Source organism: Fusarium sambucinum, chromosome I (genome assembly GCF_050947815.1).
Source record: "Fusarium sambucinum isolate potato_lamoka chromosome I, whole genome shotgun sequence".
Classification (NCBI taxonomy): domain Eukaryota; kingdom Fungi; phylum Ascomycota; class Sordariomycetes; order Hypocreales; family Nectriaceae; genus Fusarium; species Fusarium sambucinum.
Genome location: NC_139294.1, coordinates 10,045,136 through 10,056,996, shown reverse-complemented (window position 1 = coordinate 10,056,996; position 11,861 = coordinate 10,045,136). Strand labels below are relative to the sequence as shown.

At 48.8% G+C, this 11,861-nt stretch overlaps 3 protein-coding genes across 3 annotated transcripts; 2 read left to right on the top strand and 1 right to left on the bottom strand.

Annotated features, from left to right (window-relative positions):
- Window positions 1–5,591: 5,591 nt before the first annotated feature.
- FSST1_005969 (Aft1 HRA domain-containing protein) lies at window positions 5,592–7,488 on the top strand (the record flags this gene model as incomplete). The annotated part of the gene is made up of 3 exons (XM_083232293.1): window positions 5,592–5,667; window positions 5,930–7,118; window positions 7,173–7,488. The coding sequence occupies 3 exons, from the start codon at window positions 5,592–5,594 to the stop codon at window positions 7,486–7,488; spliced, it is 1,581 nt and encodes a 526-aa protein (XP_083089399.1).
- A 1,392-nt stretch (window positions 7,489–8,880) lies between these two features.
- On the top strand, window positions 8,881–10,607 carry FSST1_005968 (Mis12-Mtw1 protein family-domain-containing protein; the record flags this gene model as incomplete). The annotated part of the gene is made up of 3 exons (XM_083232292.1): window positions 8,881–9,892; window positions 9,950–10,121; window positions 10,172–10,607. The coding sequence occupies 3 exons, from the start codon at window positions 8,881–8,883 to the stop codon at window positions 10,605–10,607; spliced, it is 1,620 nt and encodes a 539-aa protein (XP_083089398.1).
- Window positions 10,608–11,138: 531 nt separating this feature from the next.
- On the bottom strand, window positions 11,139–11,855 carry FSST1_005967 (succinate dehydrogenase assembly factor SDH5; the record flags this gene model as incomplete). Its single annotated transcript, XM_083232291.1, has 2 exons — window positions 11,139–11,578; window positions 11,633–11,855. The coding sequence occupies 2 exons, from the start codon at window positions 11,853–11,855 to the stop codon at window positions 11,139–11,141; spliced, it is 663 nt and encodes a 220-aa protein (XP_083089397.1).
- Window positions 11,856–11,861: the final 6 nt, after the last annotated feature.

Genomic DNA, 11,861 nt, shown 5'->3' with positions numbered 1-11,861 from the left:
ATCATGGTGCGATGTTGTTGTTCGGAGAATGTCATCTCTGCATGGTATTCTGGCGGGTGTTATCGACAAACGGCATATAACTGACGGGCTAGTAATGAAAACGGCGATCGATATAGGAAATGATTTCGTCCAGGTTTAACCGTTGGGGGTAATTGAAACACCTAGGTAGCCAGATAGGAAGCTGAGCTCAATGAAATCTCAACGCCATTGAGAATTTGTCTCTCCGTGCATCTATCAGACGATTGTCGAAGATTGAGATCTGAACATGGCGTGATATTAAGTGACTTATGTTTGTTATGTAGGCAGGTGGTTATCTGAACGGCGCTTTTTTCGCACGCGACGATTCTGATGCTTTGCTTGATAGAGGTTTGGCGTCTGAAAGAAGCGATATAACTGGCATGATGCCCCAAAGAACCGGCTTACACAATTTTGGTATTCATTGGGCTAGCATCAACATTTCTTAGCTACATCAGCCATGGAACTCTGATCTCCTTAGGTTGTTTCGCTATGCAGCTTTTTTTTTATGTTGGGTATCTGGTTTAGAGTCCTTGCAAATTGTGTATGGTTCTGAAGATGTCGCAAATTCTGAGCGTTATCCTCAATCTTTAGCGATCTGATATTGTTGATATGTCCCCGACTTCGAATCCAATGCAGTCCTGCACAGCCCATATCGGTGTCGCTTTACGTGCTGGGCTCTCGAACTGTATGTCAAATCAAAGTCCGGTTCATTGTTTGTGCCAGTTCGCCATACGCGGTGAAGGGCTGATGGGGGAGATTCAGATATCTCGTTGGTTTTGAAACAGGCACCATTTGCAGGCTCTTGATCTTTGTTGTTGAGTTACAGTTTCATGGCAATGGAGATGGGTGGCGAATCGGATGGTGAGCTGTTTAGGGAATAAGACGAGAATAAACACGATGCTTTTTCAGCCCTACCAAGTCGATCATCGTGAGGAATTATACGCATGAACAACCGTTCATATGTTGCACGAGGAGACCTCAATTTGTCTGTACATCCAACTGTTTACTATACTTCTAGTATTGTAGTAGTAGTAGTATTCGAGTATCCCTGGAATTAATCCCTATTGTTTCAATGAAAACGACTTCTCGGCCGATTTGGCTGCTGTACTGGCTGAAGTCACGTAACATGGAACTGGAGAACAGCCATGTGTAATAAGCAACGCTCAAGTTCCCTATGTAGTGTTCGTTTATTTAGTTTGATCCAATATGTTATAGTTCGACATGTTCCCAGTCAGTCATTACGAATAGTGCTCGACAGTTATCACCGCGGCTGGTTTAGGGTAACCTCACAGGCAGGTGTAACAGCTCACATATCTAAACGACCATCATGTTCCGTAGCTCTGGGTCAAATTAAACAACGTGAGCTAATTAGACTGCACCTCTCATATTATCTCACTATGCTTTGGTGCGTCAGAATCACAGCAATATTACTACATGTGGACGTACTCAATGCGAGGCCACGATGACAACTCAAGATGCAAAGCCGTTTAAGGCTTGGCGCGACCAGACACTGTACACCACCCTCCTTTCTTGCCCAGCACGGGTTGTACACCGAATCTCGATCATATCCCATTTAGATCTCGATTACCATTGAACAACCGATCCCCTTGTGAGACGGAAGGAATTCAAGGGCGGTGTCAAGACGGACCGACGCGCCAGCGACCAGCCTGCCTTGCGGGTATTTTGGAGCCTACCACCGGGATTTAGAAAGTGGTAGACCAAATTGATGATACCAGATGCTGGAGGTACACAATGTGGTGTTGTCGGATTGCTGGAATGGTATGTCGCTCGGCCGAGTCCACTTAAACGTCATGTAAATGACATGGGGCATTAAAGTTTGGTGAAGCGCGGCTCTGCTACAATGCTTCAAGATTGTTGTTTCCGACTCGGACCCAAGCAAGATAATCTGAACTGGGGCGGAGACAAGCACCTCAGCTCAGAGTCTTGGACCCATCTCGTGATATTAAACTTGGCGTCGAGTTTAAGTTTCCAAGTTTCTAGAGATGTCAGATTGGTCTAGATTAATTGACTGTCTGAGTTATGCTGTCTGTGCTGGCTGGTCTTGCGTCATAATCCAAGACTGGGCGGGTCTTGTTCCTGGTGCTTGCGGGGGGAAGCAATTCACAGCATGGATACCAGGAGAGGATCCCAATTGCCCATGAGATGCGATACCAAGTCTGTGTTTTGTTGAGCTTCTACTGACGGTTATATTGGCCGGAGAAACAAGCGGGATGGCCACTTTACCACAGCACCGTTCGTCCCCCTTCAAAGTACTATTGTACATGCATCGATCGACACCAGTCAGTTTAGCCTGGTACTTTAACAAGATGGAAAAGCTTGGAAATGCACGCTTAGAAATGCACGACAAGGCACGGCTTGAACGGAACGGTGGCCTAGCTTGCCGACGTGGATCTGATCTGATCCGGGGATCAGAGGTAATTGGACTACAGGTTCGAGACAGAGACCAAGGTAGTAACCGTCTGTGCCTTGTAAGCTGTGCCCCAGCAAACGGTAACATAGACGGCCAGTGACGGCCGGCATTTCAGATGAACAGATAAGAAGTCAGTGTGAGAGCAACTAATGAGTGCGTCTGCTGAATGCTTGAACAAGGGAATCGGCCTGTTCTTCTAGTCTATACATGGCGCACTCAATACCAGTTTCTGATGACCTACATTCCTCTTGAAACAACTGGCAATTGCTGAGCAGAGGGAAGACATTCAACAATAAAGATTGCTTATCTCTATCCTGCGAATGGTCAAGCCTGACGTCATAAGCAAGTCATGTTGTGCTTCCTTTGTATTATCGTCGTATCGAGTGTTGACACAGTGTCTGGCTCGATGCGTGTCTGTACATCCGAGGTGACACTGTGCTTGCTCCGTGTCGGACGGACCAAGTTTTCCCTGATATTACCAAGCTTGTCTTGTTTCTGGTTTCCCTTTGGTTGACTTGATACAAGCTCATCCCCACGCCAGCGACAAAAGACATTTGTCAGATCTCTCCTGGGATGGATCTTGAGTGCCGTAGACACCATCAAAGATTAAGATGGCGATCGATATTGAGTAAAGCCGAATATATGATCACGAGACAACGCACACTCGTGCGTGAACATATGCAATCGTTTGTGAATGGCCAGATTGAATTGAGGATACAATTCAGGGGGTTGGCTTTTAGCGTAAAGCCTCGATTTGTACATACTCTGTAAAAAACGAGGATAGATCCAGTCAAGAGCCAGTATGAAATTGATGGAGTGAAGAAGACGGAGGTTTCTTGCCAGGCCGCCACTAACAAAAGGGGTCGGGTCGGTCATCAAGATTCAAGACTGGCAGGAGGAGAAAAGCCCCCGGTACATATCGAGACTTTCGAAAACAGTACTTGTGTATGGGCACCAGCCAGGGGAGGCATGGCCGCATGGGTAAGAGAGTCGGTCAAAGCTGTGTTTGTACCAAAAAGGGCTTGCAGCAGCGAGACGACGTTGAATGAAGCCCGTTTTTTTGCTTTCTACAGGAAGCGAAATGCGTCTACGTGCTGGGGTGTCGCAACCGACGACGATCCCTCAACAACACTGGAATTATAAATCCATTGCCGAGGGGGGCCGTGAGTCGACCTACTTGTGCGCATGAATGGTAGATGGGTTACAGACAGGACTTATTGAGGATATCCAACAAAAAGCAAGGAGATTGATACAAAAATGGGACTTCTGATTGATTTCGTTGCCATATGTAAAGGCAGGTAATTGACCGTATTGTAGATGTCAAACAAGAAGCGGGGGTCATGCTCCAGCCTCATCATAAAGTTCCAGCAGCACGGAGCTTTTGCACCAGCTTTTAAGCATCAGTTGCATGAGCCATGAGCTTGTTATTGCTGCATAGCTATTTGTTGATGGGGGTGTTCCTCAAAGTCATCAGTGATAGCTTGATTGCTGCATATGTAGCTATAGTAGGTTAGCAGTACTTAATTGTGTTGCAATCTGGATCTGGATCACGACTGAAACAGTGGAATAGTCGGGATTAATCAGGGAACTGAGCTGGAGGGAAACGGTGCGATCCACGACCAGGCCAGGCTGGCTGTGAATGCCTTCCAAGACTGAGCGAGGGTAGAAGGAATTGTTGTCGTTCTCAGAATGAGGTCGAACAAGGCACCTCCTTGCGTCATCGCGACGTGAAGCAAGCCAATTGGCTTTTGAATAGTGGAAATGACGGTGGAAAGGCCCACACACTCCAAATGGCTCCTGCTGGAAATGGGGTGTGGAGTCAAGGAAAACTCTTGTGTCCGCACAGTGTCAAACGTCTGATATCTCATTTCAAAGTTTCCTGATAGTTGGGCCAATGGATCTGTTCAAGGTAATTGCGACCGGTTCTCATTCGGAGATTGTTTCTTGTTAACTTCAAGCCCAATATGATATCAATTGCAACCGGGGTCCGTTGTATACGATTTGCATCATTCAATTGTGTGCGATACGGTCAGTGTTCGGCGTGACTGGAAACCGATTCGAAGGATGCTATCCGAGAATCACGATCGACTCTGCTTCTGGTGCTCTTCCATGGCTCTTCTGTTTCTTACAAGGTTCTTCAATCAGTAAAGCATTGCCCTCCCCCTCCTTAGCCTCTACCTCCTGAAAGTCAACTACCTAGATGACAAGAGTGATTCTCACCAAACTGAGGCGTCTGGTTGGTTCCCCGGACCTTTTTGGATGGTAAGGATCGAACGATGCAATCCGGAATACAGTGCACACAGTATACATACTAGACTGGGTGTGTGAAGGTGAGGGTAGGAGCAGTGGGTTTTGTCAGCCGGTTTAGCGTCCCCTCTGTACGGGCAGTCCTTTCCTTTATTTTCGCCCCCCAGGCTTTGACTACTTTCAGGAGCCCAGCCGCCGCCGCCTTTTTTTTCTGCGCCTACTTTTTCTCTCGCTGCCCACAACGTCATCTCTGACGTCTTTTTCTCAATCTAATCCTTTCACAATCCTCGTCCATCGACGCAATCCCGCAAGCAAAGCAGCGCCCGCTTTGTCGATATTCGAAACGGAGCGCGAATCTCTATCTGAGTCTATCGTATCATTTTATTTTCGATAGGCACGAGCCTCAACTCCACTGCAAACGCTTTTCGCGTCTGTTTTTCCATATCCCCTAATTCTCAACCCATCTTTCGCTTAGTTTTGTCTCTTGATTGTCTTGAGAGACGCGCGCCTCTTGACCACGTCTGCCCACCGAGTATTGTCGAGTCTCAAGCAATTTTCTCTTATACCATCCACGCTCGAGCATCAAGGCTTGGAGCGTTTTTTCTCTTGGTTGGAGAGGTTTCGGAGCATATTGCTTTGCGCTGTTCGCGCTGTTGACTTGTCGAAAAACAGTCTTCGCCCCCGGTCTATTCTTTAAACCGTCCCGTCCTGTAGTAAGAGTCGCAGACGGCTGCCGCGCTGCTTTTCTGTTTCTTCTTTGCCTCTGACCTCATTTGACTTTTTGTCTTCCTCCATCCTCGTTGCTCTTACTGCCACCCACCCCACACTTCCAGTCCAGTCCAATACAGTACTCAACCTTGCCGCCCGCCCCAGAATATAATACATCATCGTCATCATGGGGACTACAACTGAAGCCTCTGCTGGAGGTGAGTCGAAGTCCCCCAAGCAGTCCAACAGCTCTCCTCGACCTGGTATGTTCTTTGAATATTCCTCTTGTACTCCAATTCCCATTCCTTTCTTCGACTGCACACATACATATCTGCTCTTTACTTTATCCGCTTCCGCTGTCATGACGTATACTCGTCATCGTTCTTGATTGTCCCTATCCTTTCTTCTTCTTCATCCTCTTTCGTCATCGCTTTCCTTCTCCGTTCCTCGTCCTCCGTCATCGTCTATCCTACTCCTTCTACGTCAATTTGTTGTGACACTTGCTCACATCTTGCCTTGCTGCAGATACCACGACCGACGCCAGGGCAGCCGATCCACCCATCAAGACAGAGGCTGCCAATGCCGAACAAGCCAAACCCCTTGCGCCTCCTCCTCGACCCGGCCAACAACAAGGCAACACTCCCGACTACTTCGCGGTCCAGGCCGGCGGATCTCTCAGTCTGGAGCCCAATCCATTCGAGCAGTCCTTCGGGGGCGCTCCAGAGACACCAGGAGGAACAAAGCTGCCTTCAGTTGCTGCATTGACATCACCATCTTCACTACTACCCGGAAGCAACGCGACACCATTCAACTGGGGAGGTGGCTCATTGCGTACTGGCCCTCTAAGCCCTGCAATGCTTTCCGGTCCAGCGAACGATTACTTTGGCGACACACATCATCTACGTGGCGGATTTCCTACTCCCAACGAGTCCTCGTTGAGGACAGGGTTAACACCAGGTGGCAGTGGTTCTATGTTCCCTGCCCCAAGTCCTAATTCTCAAGCACTTTTTGCCCAACTTGCCAGTGGAGGAGCCACACCTAGCACTCTTGATTTCCATAGAACTGCTATCAGTGCCGCCGCTAAACGCGATCAGAACGGTGCTGTTCCACGATCCCAAGCACAACCAGCCTCCCAACCCCAGCAACCTCCTCAGCAACCTTCTGTCACTTCTCAACCCCAGGAAATGCCAAACGGTGCTTCCAACATCAAAACCGAAGCGAAGCCTGCGTCGGGCCCCTTCGACCCTCACGATAACGACGCTGCAAACGGCCTATTCATGCTGGCCCAGGGTAGAAACGGTGCTCAGAACGGAAACCAATTCGCTGTGACGGCAGGTGCTTCTGGCCACGCACACCCTGCCCCTGTTGCGCCTCAGAACATGAACACTTCACCACAAATGTCAAGTATCAACGGCGGCTCTGTCGGCTCCGGTCGCGGTATGAGCGAGGGCAGCATGATGTCGGATGAGAGTGAGCAAGCTCGTCCCAACACTCGAGGTCGTGGCAAGAAGAACCCTCCCGCGACCAATGGTCGAAGGAAGGCCGACGAACCTCCATCAAAGACACCTGCCCACAAGAAGTCAAAGACGAATTCTATGGATATGGACATGGATATGATGTCTGATGACGAATCTAAGATGAAGTATGAAGACGGTAGCGGAAAGTCAAAGATGACTGATGAGGAGAAGCGAAAGAACTTCCTTGAGCGCAACCGGTATGTATCCTTCAGCCCTTGCAGTATCTGAGAACCATTACTAATTAACTTCAGCGTTGCGGCTCTCAAATGTCGCCAAAGGAAGAAGCAGTGGCTGGCTAATCTTCAGACCAAGGTCGAGATGTTCAGCACTGAGAACGATGCTCTGACGGCTCAGATTACCCAGCTAAGGGAGGAGGTCGTCAACCTGAAAACCCTCCTTCTTGCTCATAAGGACTGCCCTGTAACCCAGCAACAAGGGATACACGGTGCTTTTATGTCACAGGTTGTGGAGCCTTACAACCCCCAAATGAATCCTTATGGCATGGCAGCACCCATGTCCAACCAGCAAGTCATGGCTGGGCAAGGTGTCCAGAGGCGATTCTCATAGAACGAGATAAAGCCCCAGCCAAGTCAACAAATCAAGGTGGAGCAAGCAGACATGTCTTCACCAAGTCGCATGATGGAGGTACTTGACGATCCCTTTTTTCCTCAATCACAAGGCGATTAGCCTTTCCGAGGCAGATATCATTATAAGCATATACACAGGGTTGCAGGGTTTGCCGTTCCGGGGCCTGCCAGCTCCTATCTTCACTTCACATTTGGGCTGTACAACATTTGATCAGAGGCAACATAGCGTTCAGACGGGGACGATGTCTGAAACCAAGAGCTTAGCTTGTTGGGTCGTTTGGAGCCAACCTGTCACTCTTGTTTGAGCAGGGACGCCTTCCTGTTGGCGTTTCTTACTAGAGGTGGCGCCGTTACAATTTTTAACTTGTACGTAAGTATTTATTCTGGCAAGGCACACGGAACGCGCACTTCAAAAAGGTGTTTGGCCAGGCGAACTGTTTTTGTGCCTGGGGGGCGTTTTGAGCATCCGGATCGATCCTAGGAGATGAACGTCTTTGGTGTTATTGGTTTTGCGCTTTTTTGTTAAGTAGCTACAGGCAACAAGAAGTTACTTGGTTTAAATGAACGATAGTTGAACTATGAAATACGATAAGTACTCACTACAGAAAGGTAGCACTCGTGAGATGTTTTGTTTTGATTGTTTGAGTGAATGTTTATCTGAAAAAGGGGATAAGATTGATACCAAGAGCGAGCCCGTTGACGCCAGCCTTGGTATCACTTAACGTACTGTAACCAAAACCGAAGATGGTCATTTTGACGTTGCAAAGATTCTCTAAGCCATTTTATGCTGTCTTGGCCCGGTCTTATTAGGCTGCTCTATATCTTTACAGCAGCTTAAATCTTGCATGAACCCCACCAAAAGGCGTTTATAAAACGCTCAAGTAAAATTGTTTCCGCTGCTATTCAAATGCTTAGTAGGTTAGGTAGTTTTTTAATGGCTTGCTAGGATTTGTCTTAGACTCTGTCAGGGTCGGCATTGACGATAATTGCAGGGCCTGGCTCTTGGTGAGAACAGGAGGAGTTTCGATGTGGGGCGATAGCTTGAAGCGGCTTAAATAGGCTTAGCTCTATATGGGTAAATCATCCCTCATGTAAACAAGGCAATGTGCTTTAAACAATCACAACCACGTCGCGAACTGCAATCCTCTGTCGACTAAATTCTTGCCGAACCGAGCCATCGTGAATTACATTTACATAGCATCTGAGCGTTTTGCGCAGCAGTTTTAATTACACGAAACATATATATCGCGACGTGACGCGCCTCTTCGACCCTAGCCGACAGTTTCAGTACCTCCACCATACCAACAATTTCCCACCATCGCGACCCTGGGAATTTCAAATCGCATCACCAACAGTCCCGAATGTGCCACCCATGACGACTTTGGTGACGACCCGGCGGCCGCTTCAAGTTATTAGCATGGGCAACGAGCGCGAGCGACGGTTAAGCAAACGTCTCGCTGGTAAGTGGATTGATGACGACGGTAAAAGCTTTCGAGAAGGACGACGCGCTGACGAGGGAAATCCAGCGGCGGTGACGGATTTCGAGCATGATGATGATTTCGCATTTGTGCGAAAATCCAAGAGGAGAAAGACGGACGACGAACCTGAATTAGAACCGGAACCGCAGCCCGAACCAGTCAAGAAATCTTCGAAGGGACGTCCTGCAACAAAGCAACGCGGTGTTAAAAGCTCAAAAACGAATGGGACGATATTGGAAGAGGAACCAACAGAGAAGGAGCCGACCGTGACCACAAAGCCCACAACAAGGAAGAGTAGCAGACAAAAAGCGAGTGCGGACGCGTCAGAAGAACCACCGACGAAAACCACCAAGAAGCAACCGACCAGGAGGAGCACGCGACGATCGGAAAAGCCAGAGGATGACGCCCCTCAACCGGAGACGATATCAGGGCCAGAACCTACACCCGATACTCAACCAGAAACAGCACCACAACCAGCAGCGACAACTTCTCGTACCAATGGAGCGTCTAAGAAACGCGGAAACCGTGTCGCCAAGTCCAACAAACCACCCCCAGACTGGGACAAGTCGCCCCAGCGAGAAGCGCCTGTTCAATCCGCCACAATTGCGCTGCCCATGAGCGACACCCCCATCATCAACAGAAACAAAGAGATGCGGAAAAAGGGTGGTAACTCCAACAGACGAAGCAGCTTGGGTAACCGAGGACGTAGAGCGAGCTCATTAATCGAGGGTGGCTCAACAGCGATACCCCACCGGGAAGTCAACCCATCAGACTTTTACAAACACATAGAAGCTGAGGGTTTGACGGAACCTCGGCGTATGAAACAACTATTGACCTGGTGTGGCGAGCGCGCATTGGCAGGGAAGCCTCGTCATGGCACACCGAATTCTAATGCTATTCTTGGTGGTAAGTTGACCCCTTTTGGGTATTATTCGTCGTGAGTGCAAACACTGACCTGAACAGCTCGTGCCATCCAAGACCAACTACTAAAAGACTTTGCGGCTCGGTCCGAGTTTTCAGACTGGTTTACTAGAGAGGACGATGCTCCTCCCAAGGCCCCTGTAGTATCAAAACCCAACCCCAGGAACGTGGAGCTTGATGAGAAGATGGCACAGCTTGAGATAAACATAAAAAGGTTCGCTATATTTACCACAGTAAAATCTGAATTTACACTGACTTTTGTAGACTACAGGAGGAAAAGAAGTCATGGCAAGCAATACGAAAACCCCTGCCTGAACAACCGCCCCTTTTCACTCCAGAAGAGACTGGACCTATTGTGTTGCCCGACTTTGATCTTTTAGATCCCGAGGAAGGGAAAATTCGGGAATTCTTAGCAGACGAGAAAGCGTCGTTTGAAGCAGTCCGTTCACAAACAGAATCACGACTACGGACCATACAATCGAAGCTTGAGTTCCAGGTCGACCAACTCGCTGATAACGTCCATAAGCTTGAGCAGCGGGTTCTGATTGCAGGCAAGGAAGCGGATAAGGTCCTCAGTGTCAGCGCTCTGCGTCTTCGACAACGTGAGGAGAGGGAGAAGGCAAACGCAGGAACAAGGGATATGCCAGTTATTGAGGTTCTGAGGAGCCTAGGGAGTATTCTACCAGAAGGGGGCGGGTGAAGGATGAAATTATTGGAATGGAACGAAACGAATCGGCTTGATACCCTCTGCTTTTTGCTTTATTTATCCTACAGCCTATGATATTGATGACGAAACGAGACAAGATGATGCGCCTTTTTCTTCTCACTCAACGCCCACTTGTTCATTTCTGATTCTACTCTCTCTGAGTTTTTGGGAAGCTCTTTTAGATGTGTAGTTCTTGTGTCCTTTGTGCCATTAGAAAAGGAATGGGATGAGAGTGTCTGTTGTCATCTTACAACGTTGATATAGTTCTCTTGACCTTGGAGGCATGAGAGAAGAAGCGACTGTATTTTGTTTTGAAAGCACAAAACTCATACTTATATATAATCTTCTTGTTCTTTCTTGATAATTAACCAACGCATCTTACAATGCTGTGCATGCTCTATCTTGAGATTTAAAATTCTAGGCCCTATGGCCGTGATGATACATGGTGTTTGACGTATAGTACAATGACTTCGTTATCTTCTACAAAACAATCGTCGATATATCCCTCATTCGAATAGGAAGGGTTTAGTTCTTGACCTCGGCAGGTCCCAGAGGAGGCATGAAGCCCATGCCACCGCCTTCACCACCGTCAACGCTACGACTTCGCACGTGAGCCCTCAACTTCTCGAGGATCTCACTATCCTTCCAGCGCGAGGGCACAGGTCTGTAAGCAGCCTTGAAGTTACCCACGGTCTGCGCCCACTCGCCCGAAGGAGGCTGGCGGGTAACCTGGTCGGCTGTTGGCTTGGCGTCGATGTTGTTGGTAGATGGAGAGTCGGCGGATGAAGGGTTCGTCGAAGAAAGCTCCTCCTTCTGTGTGGCCCAGTAGTAAATGTCCCAATCGTTCTCGTCAAGAATACGGTCGTACTGGTCGAGAAGCTCGGGAGACAGGGAAGAAAGGTGTGCGGCTGCAAAGGTGGAGAGGAGAAGATCAGACTCGAGGGTTCCGCGCTTTCGTGACTGGTCTATTTGAGCCTGGTGTTAGTAATGCTTCGTTTGGATGCTGTATTGCGACGTACAGACGAGGCGAGCTCGCTTAGTGGCATCGTCTTCGCCGACTCGACGCAGAGGCTCGACTCTGAACTTTGCGCCCTGAAGTTCGCCAACCTCAAACTCCTGAGAAGAAATGTTGTCGGATCGCAGTGAAACGGTTGTAGAGAGGGGTCGGACGGGTCGGACGGGGATGGAGACAAAGCGGCGGGCGGCGACCGGGCGCAGCGAGCGCGAGATGAAAGAAGCCATGACTAC